The sequence below is a fragment of the Malaclemys terrapin genome, chromosome 17 (assembly GCF_027887155.1).
Source record: "Malaclemys terrapin pileata isolate rMalTer1 chromosome 17, rMalTer1.hap1, whole genome shotgun sequence".
NCBI lineage: Eukaryota > Metazoa > Chordata > Testudines > Emydidae > Malaclemys > Malaclemys terrapin.
In genome coordinates, this window is record NC_071521.1 from 11,531,394 (window position 1) to 11,551,674 (window position 20,281).

The following is a 20,281-nucleotide window of genomic DNA, read 5'->3' on the forward strand; positions in this document are numbered from 1 at the left end:
TGTATTTAGCTGTGACACGGAGTACCATTCTCAAACTGAAAGACGAGCTCTGTATAAGCTTAAAAGCTTGTCTTTCGCCCACAGAAGCTGGCCCAATAAGAGCTATTACCTCACCCACCTTCTCTCTCTCTCTAATAGGAAAATGCATAAAATCTGTGACCAGAGACACACTTTAGATAAATAAAATAGGCAGAGTCAATACCTTATTTCTGTTCTGGGTCAATATCTTGATAATGGTCCTGGACCAAGATATTGACAGAATATATATATATTTATTATACTGTTCAGCTCAGAGGTAAGACAACTGCTGTGTTATTGACTCCTTCAGATTTGCCTTTGCATACGCTCACTCTGAATATAAAATGTCCTAATTTAATAGTTATCAATACTGCAGTAGAAAAGTTGGGTGATGTAATGGGGAATATTTGCTCTTACTGATAACGGTACTATTACACAGAACGGCTGAGCAAGTAAGATACAAGTTTATACAGTAAATTCGGAAACACACCACCCTGTCCTCAAGCTGCTTTAAAAATATTTTTGCTACAATGATAGGGCAAGAGACATTATTTGTATTACCGCAGCACTAGGAGCCCTAGCCACGGATCACAATTCCACATTATTCCAACAAGGTGGCAGAAAGAGCAGTCCCATTATTGCCAATGCTGCTGTTTCACATTTCCTTTTAGCATTTTCCCTAACGCAATCTGTTTCAGCATCTCTCTTAGCAAACTGGATATGCCTATTTAAGAAACAGAGCTGTATCCCAATAAGCCCTTCCACCTGTCCTAAATTTTACACTAATTAAGAATAGCTTCCATTTTGTAACAAGACATTACACTGGGAAGAAAGTACTCGTTGGGGACATACTGTTTTGTTGACAAGCAGAAGAGCTCATTTAAGTCATGAAAATAACGTACTGCACATCTGTAGAGCCTCCCATCCAAACATTTTGAGCGCATTACAAACGAATTAACCCTTTCAACATGCAGGTAAAGTAGATATCCTCATTTTACTTAAGGGGAAAAGGGGGGGCACAAAGAGGTTAAGGCACCTACACAAAGTCTGTAACAGAGAGGAGTAGATTTCTTGCCTCCTAGTCCTATATGGCTTAAGCACAAGACTTCCCTGCATCTTCTGCGTACATGCACTCTCCCTGTTCCCTACCCAAGAACATGAAAGGTTGAGAAACACCATAGCGCGTGCGCGCATGCACACACACACAAAAAAAAAAGACAGCCCTGCCATGAGAAACTGATTAGCCCATGGTTCCAACAATCTGAAGTTTCATTCTCTCTCAAACATGCCCATTTTGCTCTGAAAGACAGACTAATAGAGAGGCAAGTCTGGGGCAGAATGCATGCACTGAAATACTACAAACTGATTATATATTCTAGATAGAAGGCACCATCTTCTTCTTAATGGCAAGGAGAGGGTTGAACACTGATAGGCCACGTATGTGTCCCCCCCCCCCCCCCTTTTTTTTTTTTTTACATCTATTGAGTACAATTTAACTGTAAGTGCAGTCATTTTACTGCAAATAAGGAAAAAGACTGAATAAAATCAGCCCAATTTCCTGTTAATGGCACCTGCTGGTTGATAACTCTACATTCTGCTTTAGTCTTCACCTTAACTGAATTCTGCCCAACAGATACTCAAAACAAATGCAGATTTTTATTTTTTATTTTCCACCCTATAAAACAGTGTAGTGCCTCCCACTAAATTAATGTGCATGGTGGGAATATATACTCTTATGGAAGAAAATATCCCTCAAGAATAAAACCACAGCAATGCATCACAAGAGGTAGCTGAGGACTATAAGGCTGCAAACTATACTTTAGGATTTTGAGAAGTACACTCTTATTGAAGAGGGGCAGGAGTGTTTGGGGAATGGGGTAGTTCAAGTGTATTTTTTCCCCAAATACTTCTCCCTCCTCAAGTCAGTCACTAGTTTTCTTCCTAATGAAGCCTTAAAAGAACTGCAACCAGAGGGGAGGTCTGCCGTTCTTCCACTCATTAAGTGTTATTACAATTCCTTTTAAGTGCTCATTACTGCAAATAAAACATTTGCATCTTTAAGGATCACTGAAATGAGGGAAGAGGAGATTGGGTTCTGACTGTCACAGAACCTTCTGACTCTTGGTCTCAGTTCCCCATCCCGGTCTTGCAGATAATACGTCCTCTCTTTCACCCTTTGTTCTAGTCTATTTTGATTGGAAGTTTTGAGACAAGGATCATCCTCTACTATGTGTTTGTACAGCACTTAAACAGGGCCATGATCTTGGTTGGGACCTCTAGGCACTACTCTAATACAAATAATATCTCAGGGGGAGGGCTAGCTCAGTGGTTTGAGCATTGGCCTGCTAAACCCAAGGTTGTGAGTTCAATCCTTGAGGGGGGCCACCTAGGGATCTTGGGCAAAAATCAGTACTTGGTCCTGCTAGTGAAGGCAGGGGGCTAGATTCGATTACTTTTCAGGGTCCCTTCCAGTTCTATGAGATAGGTATATCTCCATATATTATTATCAACATTATATTTGCTTTGCCACATGAAGTCACAAACATTTTGGAGGGGTGGGTGGGGGGGGAGGGAGATATCTCTAGGATTCTTCCCCATCTCCTCCTGCCAACGCTCTTTGCTCCAGAACAACAGCAGTCCTCTACCTGAAGGCTGAGCACTGGTTCTAAATCCTATGTCACTAAAGAATACAAAACAATTCCTCAAAGGCCTGACTGGACTTAAAATGGATGTGACAAAGTTCAGGGTCTGATCTTCAATTTCTGAAACTCAAAATGCTGCTACTGGACAAGTTCCCCTCTTCCTTTGAAAAAGCAACCTTATTTTTAAAAAAACTGTTTGGTGCTGTAAAATGGTTAAATTGTGCCATTAGTTAGAAATATTCTTGCACCACAACAGTAGCAGCCAATAGAATATGGGGACTGAGTCATGAGAGCTGGATTCTATTGTCAACTACATGCAACCAAGACCAAGACACTATATCTATGCAACTCAGGCCCTGTCTACACAGTGCGGCAGAGCACTTAAAGTGTTGCACTCTAATTCCCTGTATAGGCCCTGCTGATACGCTCTAAAGGCACCTAATGCATGTTGATGTAGTCCTGTTTGAAACAGCTATATATGTTCACATGCATGAAGAATCTTTTCAAGCATGTCAGTAGGGTCTACACTTTAGAGCACTCTACGATTTACACCCCTCCTGTGCGCATTCCTCATCACTAAAATGGAGATAACCCACCTCTGCAAAGAGCTTCTAGATCTTTTGAAGAGAAGTGCTATGTAAGTGCACGTAAATTAAATAGAAGTTACAGTGTGGGTATTAGTGCCAAAAACGCCAGTTTTGCCCAACTGTGCTACCAGTTCTCAGTTAGACCCCCACCCTGTCCAAGCCCTGTGTGTGAAGAAAAGCATGCACCCATTTCAGACTACTTCTCAGAGAAAGGAAATAATGAAACTGAAAATCACCTGTTTCAGGCTCCATTTCAGACCCACAGCCTAGGTCAGTGCAGCCAATTTTAGTAGCTCTAAATTGTAGATTAAGGTTATTTTAAGCAGGGGGGGGGAGGAGGAGAAGAGGGGGACTTATGCACTGTGTTTTCCAATACTATGACAAATCTCTTCTCTCAGAAAAGGCTATAAAAGCAACAGAACTTATGACCAATGCATTACCACCATTTGTCGCAGAGACAATTTCATACTCTCATCACTCAGCAGTGCTGACAGTCATTTACAGAACTGTACAGGTATGAGTTAAGATTTCCTAGACCCTGGCAGTTCATTCCCACATTCAGCTGTTGGAAAACTGGATTCAGAGAATATGCAAGAGTAGTAAGAAAGAACAAAAGTAATTTTGCAAAAAGCACAAAAAAGTTATGTGGGGAAGCTGTAGTGGAGAGGACTGCATCCAGCCATGAACATGCAGCATAAAGAGAACAATGAGCCAGGCTATTTTTTACTACTGGCTTTGTTTTGATACTTACCAGAGGGGTTTAAACATGTGTTGGATTTTGGAAGGGGTGGTTATGAAAGTCATCTGAAAAGCCCCTTTGTGCTGATGTTTCCAAACTGTGGTCCAGGGACCACTGGTGCTGTGCTGAAAACTGGCTGGTCACACAGCACTGGCTATCCTTGTTTCCAGCTACTGATTATTAAAAATATAACATACTTTCCCAATATTACTTTTCCATAGACATGATTATTGAAGAGGTCTCAGGGATATTATGCAGTTGTAGACGGGAAGGGATGTGGTCCACACAGTCTTAGTAGGGAGAGAGCTGGTCATTTATAAACATCTGTAAATCATGGACTACCAAAAAATTGACAACCTTTGTCTTAAATGTCTCTATTTAAAACTCAGTGGGAGTTCTGTGAAGAGGTTTACTATACTGGGCTCCTAGTTTGCTGCAGTAATACAATTTTCTCATCCTACACTTAAAGAGAGGGCATTCACTGGGATAATCATATTTCTGTTTAAGATTTACTTACTACAAGTAAAACCTAAGATTACTAACACTGAAATAATAAATATATTTCCTCCCCCCCCCCTTCCATCCCTACAAGTTTGATGACAGTGAATTTTACAGCTTTTGCATGTGGTCACTTATTTTTTTATCCCTGCACAGTCAGTCAATTTCCATTTTGTTTGCATGGTCTTACACAGCAGAGTATTTTTTTAAAAAGGACATTTTGACTGTAAAACCACAAAGATATACAAGGGGGTCAAGGACAAATAAAGTACATTCAACTTTAAGAAAGCTAGAGACCAGATTTCAAGCACAGCAGTCCATTAAAGTACAGAGTAATATCTGTATTTCTATCCACTGTATGCAGACAAGTCTACATGTACAAAATCCACCAGAGAGTACAGCACCTCTAAAAGGTTCTGCTTGGAAACCAAACAATGCCTGCTATAAGGAAGCATCTATATGAATGAGGAACTTACAATGCAATTGAAAGGAACTGCAATGAATCAGCAAGCTCATTACAGAAGCTGAATTTGTGCTGCTGAGGTTATTTAACAGCACTTAACCAAAATTTGGAGGCATTCATGATTTGCCGGTAAAACTTCACTGTGGGCTTAAATTTACAAGTGCAAGGTCTGACTATATATATATATATAAATTTTATCTATCTATATATAAATAAAAATAAATAAAAAGGGCTGTCAAGTGATTTAAAAAAATAATAGCGATTAATCGCACTGTTAAACATTAGAATACCATTTATTTAAATATTTTTGGGTGTTTTCCACACAAATATATCAATTTCAATTATAACAGAATACAAAGTGTACAGTGCTCACTTTATATTTATTTTTGATTACAAATATTTGCACAGTAAAAAACAAAAGAAATAGTATTTTTTAATTCACAAAGTACTGTAATGCAATCTCTTTAGCATGAAAGTTGAACTTACAAATGTAGAATTATGTACAAAAAATAACTGCATTCAAAAATAAAACAATGTAAAACTTTAGAGCCTACAAGTCCAGTCAGTCCTACTTCTTGTTCACCCAAACAAACAAGTTAGTTTACATTTGTAGGAGCTAATGCTGCCTGCTTCTTGTTTACAATGTCACCTGAAAGTGAGAACAGGCATTCTCATGGCACTGTTGTTGCCAGCGTTGCAAGGTATTTACGTGCCAGATGCAGTAAAGATTCATATGTCCCTTCATGCTTCAACCACCATTCCAGAGGACATGCCGATGATGGGTTCTGCTCGATAACTATCCAAAGCAGAGCGGCCCGACGCATGTTCATTTTCATCATCTGAATCAGGTGCCACCAGCAGAAGATTGGTTTTCTTTTTAGGTGGTTTGGGTTCTGTAGTTTCCACATCTGAGTGTTGCTCTTTTAAGACTTCGGAAAGCATGCTCCACAACTCGCCCCTCTCAGATTTTGGAAGGCACTTACCTTGGGTCGAGTGCTGTAGTTATCTTTAGAAATTTTACATTGGTAACTTCTTTGCATTTTGTCAAATCTACAGTGAAAGAGTTCTTATAACGAATATGTGCTGAGTCATCACCACAGACTGCTAGAACATGAAATATATGGCAGAATGCGGGTAAAACAGAGCAGGAGACATACAATTCTCCCCAAGGAATGCAGTCACAAATTTAATTAACGCATTTTTTTTTAAATGAACGTCATCAGCATGGAAGCATGTCCTCTGGAATGGTGGCCAAAGCATGAAGGGGCATACAAATGTTTAGCATATCTGGCATGTAAATACCTTGCAATGCCCGGTACACAAGTGCCTTGCGAACACATGTTCTCACTTTCAGGTGATATTGTAAATAAGTGGGCAGCATTATCTCCCATAAATGTAAACAAACTTAATTTGTCTGAGCAACTGGCTGAACAAGAAGTAGGACTGAGTGGACTTGTAGGCTCTAAAGTTTTACATTTCAAAAATAAAACATGCAGGTTTTTTTTGTACATAATTCTACATTTGTAAGTTCAACTTTCATGTTAAAGAGATTGCACTACAATACTTGTAGTAAGTGAATTTTAAAATACTATTTGGTTTTTTACAGTGAAAATATTTGTAATAAAAATAAATATGAAGTGAGCACTGTACACTTTGTATTCTGCATTATAGTTGAAATCAATACATTTGAAAATGTAGAAAAAAATCCACAAATATTTAATAAATTTCTATTGGTATTTATTGTTTAAAAATGCTATTAATTTTTTTAATCACTTAATTTTTTGAGTTAATTGTGTGAGTTAACTACGATTAATCAACAGCCCTAATATATATGAAATTCTAAAAGTACTTTGGCCATTTATGTATTAAGCGTTCCCATAGAACCAAATACATCTGTTTCAGATGCCATTTTAATAAATGCAAGAACTGCCATACTGGACCAAATCTAGTCCAGTATCTAGTCTGACAGCAGCCACTTCAAGATGCTGAAAGGAGGTCCAAGAACCCCAACAAAATCTTGGCAATGGTTAGGCTGCTTGTGTGCTGAGCCCACTGCCTATCATACCTGTATTGGCTCATTGTACTCCCCTGTCTGTATCCATCTGTAGTCTCTTGTTCTATATTTAGACTATAAACTCTTTCGGGTAGGGACTGTCTTTGTTCTGTGTTTGTACAGCACCAAACACAATGGAGTCTTGGTCCATGGCTGGGGCTCCTAGGTGCTACAATTATACAAATACATAATAATGTAATAGGCAGTTATTGAACAACCTGCCCCATGAAAAGTTTCTTTCTAACCCTCAGCAGTGAGAGATCAGCTTATGTCCTGAAGTGAGGAGGTATACCTGACGTTTTTCCTTTAATCTTTACTAATGCTGGATGTTCTTGCTATCCACTAAATACTTAAACCTTAACTGAAGTCTGATAAGCTTTTGGCAGGGACTATATTTTTTGGCAATTAATTCTCTGGGTTCATTATATGAGCACAGTATTCCGGGGTGGCCATATTATTGGTTTATAGAATAGGATAATGTTTACTATTATTCTCCATCCCACTCCTTAAACATCCTAACCGTTTTCTTTTTTGACCATTGCTGCACACTAAGCGGAGGTCTTCACTGAGCTGTCCATAAGGATGCCCAGCTTTTCCTCAGTTGTTACAGTTCATTTAGAACGGAGTCAGATGTACGAGTAGTTAAAATTATTCCTTCTAATGTGCAATACTTTGCACACTTAAACAAGTCAGGCAATTTTTCAATATGCTCTTTCATTAGTTTTTGGTATCGGGATAACATGTTCTAATGAAAAGCTCCCTCACTCCTACCCAACTGCTATCTGGTTTGCTTTCTTTCTAAAATGAAGCACTTTAATGGATCCTATCTCCATCATAATCAGGTCTACTGGGATCTTAAGAAGTGAGGGAGGAATATCTGAGGCTTTATTTCCTACACTCACAAGAGGCCAACATCTTTCCCACTTCTGAAGCACCCACCACTAATGAAAATTTGCTTCAGCTGAGACCATCACCAGATGCCGGAAATGGAACAGCCAGCCTCCCAATCTACCATTATAAAGCATTCGATTACTGCTAAGCTTAGAAGATGTTCAGTGGCAAGTATTATTTTACTTGAATTACAGACAGGATCCAGGCTTTTCTACAAGCCTGGAATTTGTTTTCAAAAGCCTATCAGAAATATCCTTACTCAAGCAGACACCGCCATGTTGTTGGGGAACTGTTCCTACTTCATAATTATTGAAGTGACTATCCGTTTCGGTCTAGTTACATGTGAATTAAAAATATTTCATTGGAACCTGACATAATTGAGCTCAGTTTTGCATAATATCTTGTTATTTAACAATGCATGCAACAACAAGTTAAAATCAAAGGTAGGATACTTTAATAAAAGGCATGGCAAAAAAGTGCCAGAGGGAAATTTCTTACTTGCCAAATACAGACTAGGTGATTGTGCAACATGCAGGAATTTCCAGTCCAGAGACTGATAAAGTGTGTGCCCCATGGTAGAGAGGGATTCATTCTTCTCTTTTCCCCTCCCCAATGCAACTGGTCTGTTAATTTCTTCATTCTAAGGGCATAAATACATGCCACAATCTTATTTTGGCAGATTAGTGAAGCAAGTAAACATGCAGAATTTATTACTACTATACGATTGATATTTACTTAAGGGTAAGAAGATTAAAGTCAGGTTTGTTTTCACATAAGCTTTTTTATACAATCATCCCTCACACTTAAATGTAATAAGCTTGACTATTCATTGCCATTTCCACTTCAGAGACGCTAAATGCAAGGAAGACAAGGTTGTTGTAGAGAAGCTAAATGAATTTTCTGCATTGTCTTCACTGTAGAGGATGGGAGCGAGATTCCCACACTTGAGCCATTCTTTGTAGAGGACAAATCTAAGGAACTGTCCCAGATTGAGGTGGTTTTGAAACACGTTGATAAATTAAACAATAAGTCACCAGGACCAAAGGGTATTCACCCAAAAGTTCTGAAGGAACTCAAATATGAAACTGCAGAACTACTAACTGTGGTATGTAACCTATTGCTTAAAATCAGCCTCTGTATCAGATGACTAAAAGGATACCTAATGCTTTTTTTTTTTTTTTTTTTAAATAAATAAGGCTCCAGAGGCAATCCTAGCAGCTACGAGCAGGTAAGTGTAACTTCAGAACCAGAGAAATTGGTTGAAACTTTAGTAAAGAACAAAATTATCAGACATATACATAACCACAATATGTTGGGGAAGAGTCAACATAACTTTTGCAAAGGGAAATCATGCCTGACAATCTATTTGAATTATCTGAGGTGGTCAACAAGTATATGGACACGGGTGATCCAGTTTATATAGTGTACTTGAACTTTCAGAATGCCTTTGACAAGGTCCCACACCAAAGCCTCTTAAGCAAAGTAAGTAGTCATGGGATAAGAGGTAAAGTCCTCTCATGCAGCAGTAACTGGATAAGAGATAGGAAACAAAGGGTAGGAATAAACTGTCAGTTTTCACAATGGAGAGAGGTAAATAGTGTGGTCCCCCAAGGATCTGTACTGAGACCTGTGCTGCTCAACATATTCATAAGTGAGCTGGAAAAGAGGGTGAACAGTGAGGTGGCAAAATTTGCACAATTCAGAATTATTCAAGATAGTTAAGTCCAAGCTGAGAGCAAGAAGTTAAAGGGTTCTCACAAAACCAGATGACTGGACAACAAAAATGGCAGATGAAATTCAATGCTGAGAAGTGCAAAGCAATGCATATTGGAAAAATAAACCCAAACATACATACAAAATGATGGGTTCTAAATTAGTTGTTACGAGTCCAGAAAGAGTTCTTGGATAGTTCTCTGAAAACCATCTGCTTAATGTGAAGTGGCAATCAAAAAACTAATAGAATATTAGGATCCATTAGGAAATGGATAAATAAGACAGAAAATATCACAATGCCACTATATAAATCCATGGTATGCCACACCTTGAATTCTGCATGCAGTTCTGGTTGCCCATCTCTAAAAAGATTAGAATTGGAAAAGGTGCAGAGAAGGGCAACAAAAATGATTAGGAGTATGGAACAGCTTCCATATGAGGACAGATTAAAAAAACTGGGATTGCTCATTTTAGAAAAGACTAAGGGGCAATATGATATAGGGCTATAAAATTGTGAATGCTATGGAGAAAGTGAATAGGGAAGTGTTATTTACCCCTTCACATAACACTAGAATCAAACATAAGAAAGTACTACTTATCACAACGCCAAAAGTGATGTCTTGAAGGCCAAAAGTATAACTGGGTTCAAAAAAAGAAATATATAAATTCGTGGTGAATAGGTCCATTAATGGCTATTAGCCAAGATGGTCAGGAATGCAATTTCATAACCATATATCCCTAAGCCTCTGACTGCCAGAAGTTGAGACTGGACAACATGGGATGGATCACTGCATCTATTCATTCCCTCTCAAGCATCTGGAAGTGGCCACTGTCGGAAGGCAAGATATTGGGCTAGATGGACCATTAGTCTGATCCAGTATGGCTGTTCTTACGTTCACTGCAGTCAATAAAATATTTTTCAACTCTCACTGGAAGAAGTGTTAGGCCCTATCACTGAGCACTGTAGTGAGCATAATTCTGGAATGGAGGAAAACTCCAGAAACACCCTCATTAGAGATGTATGCCCATAATCATACATTTGTTTTTGTTGAATTTCAGAGGAAATGAAGCACAGAACCACTGGAAAGGAAAGAGGTGCTATTACAGCTCTAACTGGATCAAAATGAATGTCCTAAGCACTTATGGTCTAGTCAAACACGAAGTTTTGGTTAGTCTAGTAAGGCAACTAGTAACACTCTGAAGAGGCTCATTTTGGTTTCGAAAGAGCATCAGGTTTGAACAGTTCACTCGTTAAGCTGGTAACACAGTTTTGCCATACAGAAGACCAGGATATGGAGAATTAGAACAGGCTTTTCGCTCTCATAGCAGGGCATTGGAAGCACTGAAAAAATGATGCTTTAGTTCAGATGGAAGGGGGCTGGTCTCACAGGAACACACTCCTTCCTCCAACAACCATATATATGTGTGTGTATGCACGCACAAGAGGAAATATCCCACTGAACTGAATAGGAAGCAAGTGGCAGCTCTCCTTTTGGACACACATGGCTGATATGGAGGAAGGAGTGGGTTAAGGGAAATTTTCTGACAGCTGAGATGACAGCAGGCCAGAAACTTCTCTCCCACGCCCCAGAATGATTCCTCAGAAGGAAGAGACAGTCCACCTATCTTATCAGCACCCTGCCACCTCCATTTCCCAAGGCAATTAAGAATTAATAGAGATGAGAGGGATTTTTCCTTCCACAGGTGAAACCCTAAGCCGAGACCTTGTTGGCCTGCGTGAATCCCTCCCCAGTGCTGCTCTGGTGTTGCCCCCACATTAGAGCATTACCCCAATCACAAAAAAAAATCCAGTGACTAAAAGTTAATCTACATTTAGAGAGAGAAAGTTATGGTTATATGCAAAATTTCAAAGTCTGAACAGAATATTTGCAGAAAAGAATCACCTGGCAATAAAAACCGGAACCATAAGTAGTAGTATTCTAATCTGATGAGGAAAAGGAGACCACAGCCCCTTTGATACAACCGCCGCAACAAAGAAGTGAGAGCTTTTTGGTGCTGTAAAGCAGCAAGTAATAAAACACACTGTTCCAAGAGCAGTGCACAACTGATGACAGATTCATATGGACACATGCATCCATTTTGACTTCTGTAGCATTAGAAACACAGCAAAAATTAACAAAAGTCAAACTACCAGCCAGGAAAACATTTTTAGTGATTCACAAGGATATTTCAAATAATGGAATATTAATAAAATATAGGGATCAGACAAGGTGGTCTATCTAGTCTAGTATTTTGACTCAAACCATGGCCACCACCAGATGCATCGGAGAAAGGGTTAAGAAATACTGTAATGGATAAATATGGAATAATCTTCCCACTAGGAATTAGGAAGAAATTGCTTTGAGCAGGGCGTTCCTGCTTTGAGCAGGGGGTTGGACTAGATGACCTCCCTAGGTCCCTTCCAACCCTGATATTCTATGATCCCCATCAGTTTCCTCTCTTAAAGTCTCTCTTTAAAACTTGTGCTGAGATGCATACATAATCAGCTGTCGTGCTGTGACTGCTGCTCATTACACGTGTTATAATCATCTCATGGCTACCACGTGCTATCACCTACCTGTCGTTTACTGTTTTATTTGTAGACTGTAAGCAATTTCAAACAGGAACTGTCTTTTTGTTATGTGTACATAGTCCCCAACACAATGGTGCCTCATTTACAATACAAATATTAAATAATTCTATGACTTAGCTACATCTCTCTAAAAACTAGTAAGTTGATAATATTCCTAGTAGAGTGTATCATTTTGTCAGCTGAAAATATGAGTGTCGTACTATCTGAGCAAGACTAAACAGCACAGGAATTCTTATGTATAATCTCTACACACAAAATTATCCACTAACTAATCTCGGCTATTTCTATTACAAATGCAAAACTGATCCATGTCCACAAATAACATTCCTGAATGCTATCTCTGAAATACCTATTGTCAAAAAATAGCCAGCTTACCTCCATCATCCAGGGGCCTTTTTTGTACTCCATAACCATAGACAGAGGGGTCCACCAGTGGCGCGGTATTATTCAAGTGAGGAATATCTCCAATTTTAGCAGCAATCTGTTGAAGCAGATTTTTTTTTTTAAAAATTAGCATACATGAAATGTCAGCCTAGCAACTGAATTCTTTGGTCCTTGCTGTCCACTAGACCACTTTCTCCTGTTACTATTTTGTCTTTTTAGCCACTAAAATTCATGGTGCAAAGATGAAAAAAACTGCAATTTACTTTGCCAGTTATCAGAAGTAAGCAAAACCAGTTATTTCTATTTCAATAAGTTCTCCTTTGCCCAGCTTTGTTTCCTGCACAATGTCAGACATTTATTAAATATCAGATGTTATTAATAGAGGATGGTCCAGTAGTTAGGGTGCTAGCCTGGGACTCGGCAGCCCAATTCCGTGCTCTGCAACAGACTTCCTGTATGATGTCAAGTCAGTCACTTGTCTCTCTGTGCCTCATTTCCTCGTCTGTAAAATGGGGATAGTAGCACTTCTTAAATCACAGGGGTGTTACAAGGATAACTACATTAAAGACTATGAGGTGTGCAGATACCATAGCAATGGGGCCAGACAAGTAACTCAAATAAAACATAGGGACACCAAGACACTACCCTAGTTTTTTAAAAAGGGATTTTTGTTAATAAGAGCAGCATAAAGTACATGAAATGATGCTTTATGCAAAACCTGACGAATGTTCAGAGAAGTATCGTATTCTATATTGTTCCCCTCATTCTTTTCCATGGAAAAATATTTCAACAGGCTCTGTATTAGGAGTTTGATGGAGGATTTAGTTCAGAAGGAGAATAAGTAGCAGAAACAATCAATTATTTCCATACAATCAGTTCTGATATCAGAATATTACTAATCGGGATTTCAGTAGAGAATAAGCAACAGGAACAAATTTAAAATATCTTTTTGCACAGATGTTCTTCATAATGAAGGGAAGAGAGATGGAAAAATATAACCAAAGGTGTTTCTAAAATGTAGCTTTCCTTGCAACAACTGACATATCTACAAGGGTTCAAGTTGCTGACACTACCAACGGCTGCAGAAGAAAAGCTTGGTCGTCCAAAATTCAGGATCTGCAGTTAGTAAAGTAGAAAGCTCTTTGTAACATGGATTTCTATTACACTAAGACACTGCTTTTCAGTTCACTCTAAACAAACAAACAAAAAAATACCACACATACATCATTTGTACTACTGATAGTGAATGAAAATGGCCTTCGATTGTCTTTAGTCCGCCCCGCCCTTTAAAAAAAAATATTAATAGTATCAAGAATCCAAGTTCCAAAAGAAGTTCTTATTTCCCTCTTTTTCCTATTGTATTTTTGTAATCTCAATGGGGTGCACTTGCATGCACACCTGGAAATTAACACAGGCAGCTGAAACCCATGTTGAATCTTTTCTAGAACAAAAGAACCCTCTTTCACTGAAGAGGAAGGGGTGGTCAGTCTTAGGGCCGGTCTAGTTTTTTTTTTTTTTTTTTAATATATGGAATAATGCAGCACCACATAATGCTGCAATTAGAGAGACTGAAACCAAACAACTCAGGCATGGTTTATTTGTGTCACCCAAAACCACTGGCTTCATGTAAATACAATTTAGGGGTCATTAATATGTACTGTCCACCTCCCCACACATGTGCAGTGTCTCGGTTGCCTTCTTATGTAACTTGGCATATTCCACACCATGACATGTTTCTGGCCCTCCTCCCATCTGCTATCCCTCGCTTGGTTGCTTTATTAAAGCTATCTACATTTCAAATACCACTTCAATACTGAAAAATAAAGATTAACATCAGTTTTTGGAATCTACTAACAGCCCCTATGTAGTAATTTATAATCCACAGATCTGCAATAGACGGTCTGCCAGCCCTAACATACTGTGACACGTTACTGATATGTTTTAACAGGTTCATTGAAAATAGTCTCCCATTTTAACAGTTATTTTGTTCAATTCTCACCCCCCCCCCCCCCAATTTCCACAAGTGAATTTATACTTTAAATAGTTCATTTGGTCCAAATCCTGCCCTTGGCTACACCTGTGCTGTTTCCCAACCACCCTGCTAAGAGTAAAAAATAAACAATTAGGGCAGAATTGCCCTAATTCCCCCCCCCAGAAAGTAGACTAAAATTCAGAGTCAGCATTTTCACAATGCACAATTATTTCAAGCTGGTCAAGGCTTATGAAAATGTTAAAGATATATTTTAAAAAACCGCTGTTGGATTATACAGGGACCACTGACCAATTCATTACCACAGGAGAAAAAAAAATCAGAAACTACAAAGTAAAGTTAGCAAACATTTAGAACAGAAGCAGCAGTTACATTATGTTTTAATTTCTCTTGTTTAAGTTACAAAAGGAGCCTCGTTTATTACTACAGGTTCTGCAGGAAGATAAATGAAGCACGCTGAAGCTAGGAAATTAACAAAAGCATGCAGCCCTAGCCCTTATCTGACTGGGTGACCTTGAGTAATGTAGTGCTAGCTACTGCGTTCACCCCTCTAGACGTCATTCTCCATTCCCCCTATATAAAAGCCTTTTTTCAGTTTAATTCTAAAGTGTGTTGTAGAAACATCACTAAAGCAGAAATTATTTCTGCGATTGTCACACTTTTGGGATTTGGCTGGCCATTCAAAACCTGAGCTACACATTTGCAGAGGTACAGTCATGGAAAAAAGTGATAGTTGTACGTGCTTTACTATTTACAATGAAGATACAAAATGAAGTTATTTTTTTAAATTGAAGTATTCCTAGTAGTTAGGGAGGCATATGACCTGGTACCTTTTAGACTTCTGTCCATTTATACCTCTGGTGCATCCTTCTTTTACAATAGTGTTTAAGGATTTAAAATCCATTCATGTGCAGAAGATGAAAGTTTCAACGGCAAGTGTGGTAGGACCTAAACCATCAACTTCTACAGAATTTAGTCTAAGTTTCTAGTTTATGGATACAAAAAGATAATCTTTCAGATGTTAACACAATACAGGTCAGTGAAGTATTAGCACCCCGAGTCTTCAAACAGCTCCAATGCCTCCGCTGCTGCTCATGTTTGTCAAGCAGAATACTGAAGGTAATGTGATTTGCTTCAGTTTCTCAACTGCTATCCAGAACCCTGTGAGGAGTGGTGAAAATGTCCAGAACCATATAAATTTTGTTTTGCCTAATTGGGAAAACTAGCTGCAGCAGCAAAGACCAGCTATTAATTTATTCAAAGAGAATCCAAGAGAGAAGCTAAGGGGAGGGAGTGAAGGGGGGAGGAGGAGAAAGGGAGATGTAAAATAGCTGACACCTTCCTTCCCCTTCCCCACCCCTAGGAGTCCAGAAAAGGGACAAAGAGGCAGATAAGTATCTCGCTTCCAAAGGAGTGATTGGAGTGTCCCCCCCCCCCCTTTTTTTTTTTTTTTTTTAAATAAAAAAGGAGACCTACAGGGTAGAGCCTGATATGAAAGATGGAGTTTACACACAGGGCCCTGATGGGACCATGATAAAAATCCCAGCACCTAAGGTTGGCAGGACAAGGGCTTACCAGCCCATTACCCATCACATCAACGATGGGGCGGCCAACATTATCTTTTGTGTCTTCCTCTAGATAGTTAATGTAAACCTCTGGCTAGTAAGTATCTGGCTAATTTCTCAAATTTAGATTCTTATGATGAAATCTTACAATGCAAATAACTTCACAGCAAAAGTGCCGTGTGTATAAATATAAATAAATTAATTCATTAATGGAGATATCCTATCTCCTAGAACTGGAAGGGACCTTGAAAGGTCATTGAGTCCAGCCCCCTGCCTTCACTAGCAGGACCAAGTACTGATTTTGCCCCAGATCCTTAAGTGTCCCCCTCAAGGATTGAACTCACAACCCTGGGTTTAGAAGGCCAATGCTCAAATGACTGAGCTATCCCTCCCCCCTGTATGTGGAGAGGGGACTAGCACCATACAAATAAGAATGATTTATCACAAGGTGAGACTGTTAAGGAGGGGAAGGGAATGAATCAATTTGTTAATACAAGTTATATTACTTAAAGGAGTAATACAAATGTTCTAACACACAAAAGCAATACAATTCCAAATTACAATATCAGCAGCCTCCCTATGTAGGCTGGCTACTGCATATATGTCAGTCTGCTAATACACTAATCAGATTCCCTATGGAAGGGGAGGTGGGGAGAGAAACATGTGTCTCAAAGCTTTGACACTATTACGATTAAAAAAAAAAAAAAAAAAAAAAAAAAAGAGGGTTCACATAGGACAATCCAATAAAGCAAGACATAACTCATTTCTTTGAAAGGTCCTACAGACTTCTGTGGTTGCTAGCTCATTTCACAATGTCTAAGCATGCAGTTACTGTGGCTGATCATCCTGTAGGTCTACTGGCCTGAATATTTAGTTACCCTCCCAATACTGATGGTACGACCCAGATTTACAATACTATAACCCATATGAGAAGTGAAAGTGGACCTCCAGCACATTTAGATTAACAGTCATATATGCAGCTTTAGCTCAAAATTGATTCAAAACCACAAGAGGGGCATTTACATCAATAACCTGTAGCAGCTTTAGGGTTTGCATGATTTTAAGTGAACACAGTTCATAAAAAGGTACCATATTGCTGAAAGCCGCCCTCCCCTCAATGACATCTGCCTACAGAAGAAGTATGGCATGGACAAGTACTGTGCAAACTTTCTTATTTTCAACCAAAATCTTAGTCACCATCTTTAGGGACAAGACAGCAGAATCTGTCTCTATACCCCGTTCAACAAGAATGCCAGAGGTGCGAACTGTGAAAGTTGGATTTGTGAGGCACACAATTGCCCACTAGGAAGTGAACCAAGACCACCTTATTTCATATTGGTCACTGAGACCTCAGTGACAAGGATTTAGTCACATCACACCTGGGCACAAGCCAAACTACTTGTACTCAATTACTAAATTCCCTTCACAGCTATTAAGATAGTGAACTTGATCTTAGGATCTATTGTTTTGCCTAAAATGAACAACTCTCTCCCCTCCCCCAAACCATACTGAACAAAGCTGTCAAGCCAGACAGCATACAATCACCTTACAGAATAGCAGATCAATGACTCAACTACCAAAACTTGGGGGAGCCCACATTTATCAGAGAAATTTATTTTCATTGATAAAGGCCTGTAAAGCATACTGTTTCTAGGACACTTCATTTGAAGCAGATGGCTTTGAAGACTTTAAAAGCTTAGACTAGAGTAACTCAGTACATTCTGGGCCTAGGGATACCAATTTATTCATTCCCCTATAAAAGGTAAAGAAAAGCCAATTTACAATGAATGTAGTTTAATGCTCCATTTTCTCTGGGTACGAGCGTGTGGAACAATCCTACCATAACCCACAAATCTGACAGAGCAGCCATATAGGACAGATAAGCAATCAACTTTCACTAATATACAAGGGTCAATACAGTCACAGAAATTCCCCCTTCACGTTTAACTTGTTATTGATCCAGTGAATGGTGCACTTCAATATGAGTTCAGTATGTTTCCAATGCAGTACTCAGTTTCCTTTCAAAAAGGCACAAATGATCAGCAAATAATGGAAACTTTTCTTCTACCTGAGCAGGCTGTCCAAGATAAAGTCCATCTATTACTTAAGAACAGGCAGAAAACACTCTCAAATACTCAAAATGAATTTTTGCAGCTGGAGGCCTTCAGTAAGAGGTCCAGATTATGACATGCGTCTACGATATTTCCCAATACAACAGCCTCTAAAGGTTAACAATCTGATGCTAACAGGAAGACTCAGGCATCAGCGTACAGTCAAGTCGACACAGCTGTAGTAGCCACTGAAAAATCTGATTTGCAGCCTTGTCTGGGTCACTGCAGATGAGAGCTACCTATTGCATATTGTAACATGACTAAGATGTGATGCTTTGGATCAACAGCTGAAAAGCAGTAAGTCGCAGATAATTTCTGAAAAAAGCAGATGATGTGCTACCTTGAACAGCCAGTGTCTTTGCACAATTCTCTGGAGACTAGATAAAAAAAAAAAATCAATATTCGCTACCATATTGGTTTATGACTGAGTTGTACAAAGTGGTGAGCCCTTTCATTTCATTAGAACAATAGCTCAAAAGGTTTTATGATCCAACTTATTTCTCCAGGAGCTGGGCAACAGGGAGATCTTTTCCCCCACCACCCCAGCAATACTGGAAAGTGACAGTGAGACAATACAGAATCTTCAAGACTTGCTTCTAGTAGTTAGCCATGTTATGTCCTGTTGGGATGTAAATAACCACAATGAACAAGTTGCATTTAACACCTGCGATAAATACGGAATGAGAAAGATGATGAATACACAGCAATGAATTTTGCACAACTAGCAAAACCCACGAGGCAGTGGCCGCTTGTCTCTGAAATCACTTTTCATAAACTTGCTAAGGAGCACCATAATTTCCTCAGACACCCTAGATTTTACGCAAAAAAAGTTGTTTGGATTTGAAACCCTCTCTACCAATCTTTGAATATTTTTGTTTTAGAATCACAGAAATTACGCTTTTCCACCTCTTCTGGGATGGACACTAACCCCTAATTATAAATACAGTATTTCCCCTATATTATAGTTTAAAGTGACTTGTCTTAAGTATCTTTAAAAAACAACAACGGGTGAATGCTTATTTCTAGTCATTTTGCCAAGGAAAATGTTGTAAAATAGTATTTCTTTACAAAATAGCCACTTTCTGGGTCATAAGCCCAACCACTGAACTGCAAAGTAACAATCTCTCCCAAAAGCCCCCAGAACCTGCACCTCCAGCTGTCTGACCTCCTTCAACCTTGCATCCACATAAACCCCTTAGGGGTCCATTTCCCCCCTCGCACCCAACACTCCCTAATCCCTACAGAGGGGAGCTGTTTTCAGAAGCACTCTGGTCTCCTGGGTGATGAAAGGCGCTGCACAGACACAAGGTCCGGGCGTTATTTTCCAGAGAGAAAGCTGGGCAGGTGGTGAACAAGGCCTGAGAGAGCCACGGGACTAGTCTCCCCAGCTCCCCACAAGCTCTGCCCCAGCGCTCCCCGCCCATGCAGGGTGCGCCTAGGGCGCCCGCCCCTGCCATCCCCGCTCCCCCCTCGCAGGCCTCGCTCCAGCCCCCCGGGCCCTTCCCCAGAAGGAGGCGCAGGCCCCTGCGCCCCACACGCAGGCCGCTCCCCCCCTCTGCCCCACTAGCCACCTGGCCGGGCCGCCCCGCTCCCTCTCCCGCCCCGAGGCCTAGCAGCGGCTCCGAGGCCTCCTCCTGCGCCCGGGCTCCGTTACCTGGCGGACCCGGTGCAAAGCGTCGGCGAAGCCCTCGGGTTTAATCCCCACTGGAGCCGCGCTCTGCCCCTGCGCCAGCTCCGCCATTACACGCGCCAGCCACCCCCACCACTACCGCCACCGCCGCCGCTCCGTCCTGCCTGCCTCTTTCCGCCGCCTGGGCACCCGTACCCGGAAAAGGAAAGGGCCTAGACTTCCGCCGGAAACAGAGGGGGAAGGGAGGATCAAGCCCAGCCGATAGGGGGCTTTCACAATGACGTAAGCACCCCGCCAGAACGAGGCTGCTTCCGGCGCGTGCACCCCTTGCTCAGGGACAGTGCTTCTCGTGCGCTGCTGGCTCCACATGGCTCCCTATGGGGAGAAGCATGGACCGAGCCCCG

The 20,281-nt window shown here is 40.2% G+C and overlaps 1 protein-coding gene across 12 annotated transcripts in view; it reads right to left on the minus strand.

Moving 5' to 3' along the window:
- The window catches only part of FUBP3 (far upstream element binding protein 3), a 56,985-nt gene extending 36,928 nt beyond the window's left edge, over nucleotides 1–20,057 (minus strand). For 6 of the 12 annotated variants that reach the window (XM_054007326.1, XM_054007325.1, XM_054007322.1 and 3 more), the window contains exons 1-2: nucleotides 19,902–20,057; nucleotides 12,573–12,678 (exon numbers count right to left, since the gene is read on the minus strand). In XM_054007326.1, coding sequence (XP_053863301.1) covers nucleotides 12,573–12,678; nucleotides 19,902–19,988 — 193 coding nt within the window. In that variant the 5' untranslated portion in view covers nucleotides 19,989–20,057. Of the gene's footprint in view, nucleotides 1–8,389; nucleotides 8,532–12,572; nucleotides 12,679–19,901 lie in introns of those variants that run through there. The other 6 variants (XM_054007332.1, XM_054007330.1, XM_054007331.1 and 3 more) reach the window with 2 other exon arrangements.
- Nucleotides 20,058–20,281: the final 224 nt, after the last annotated feature.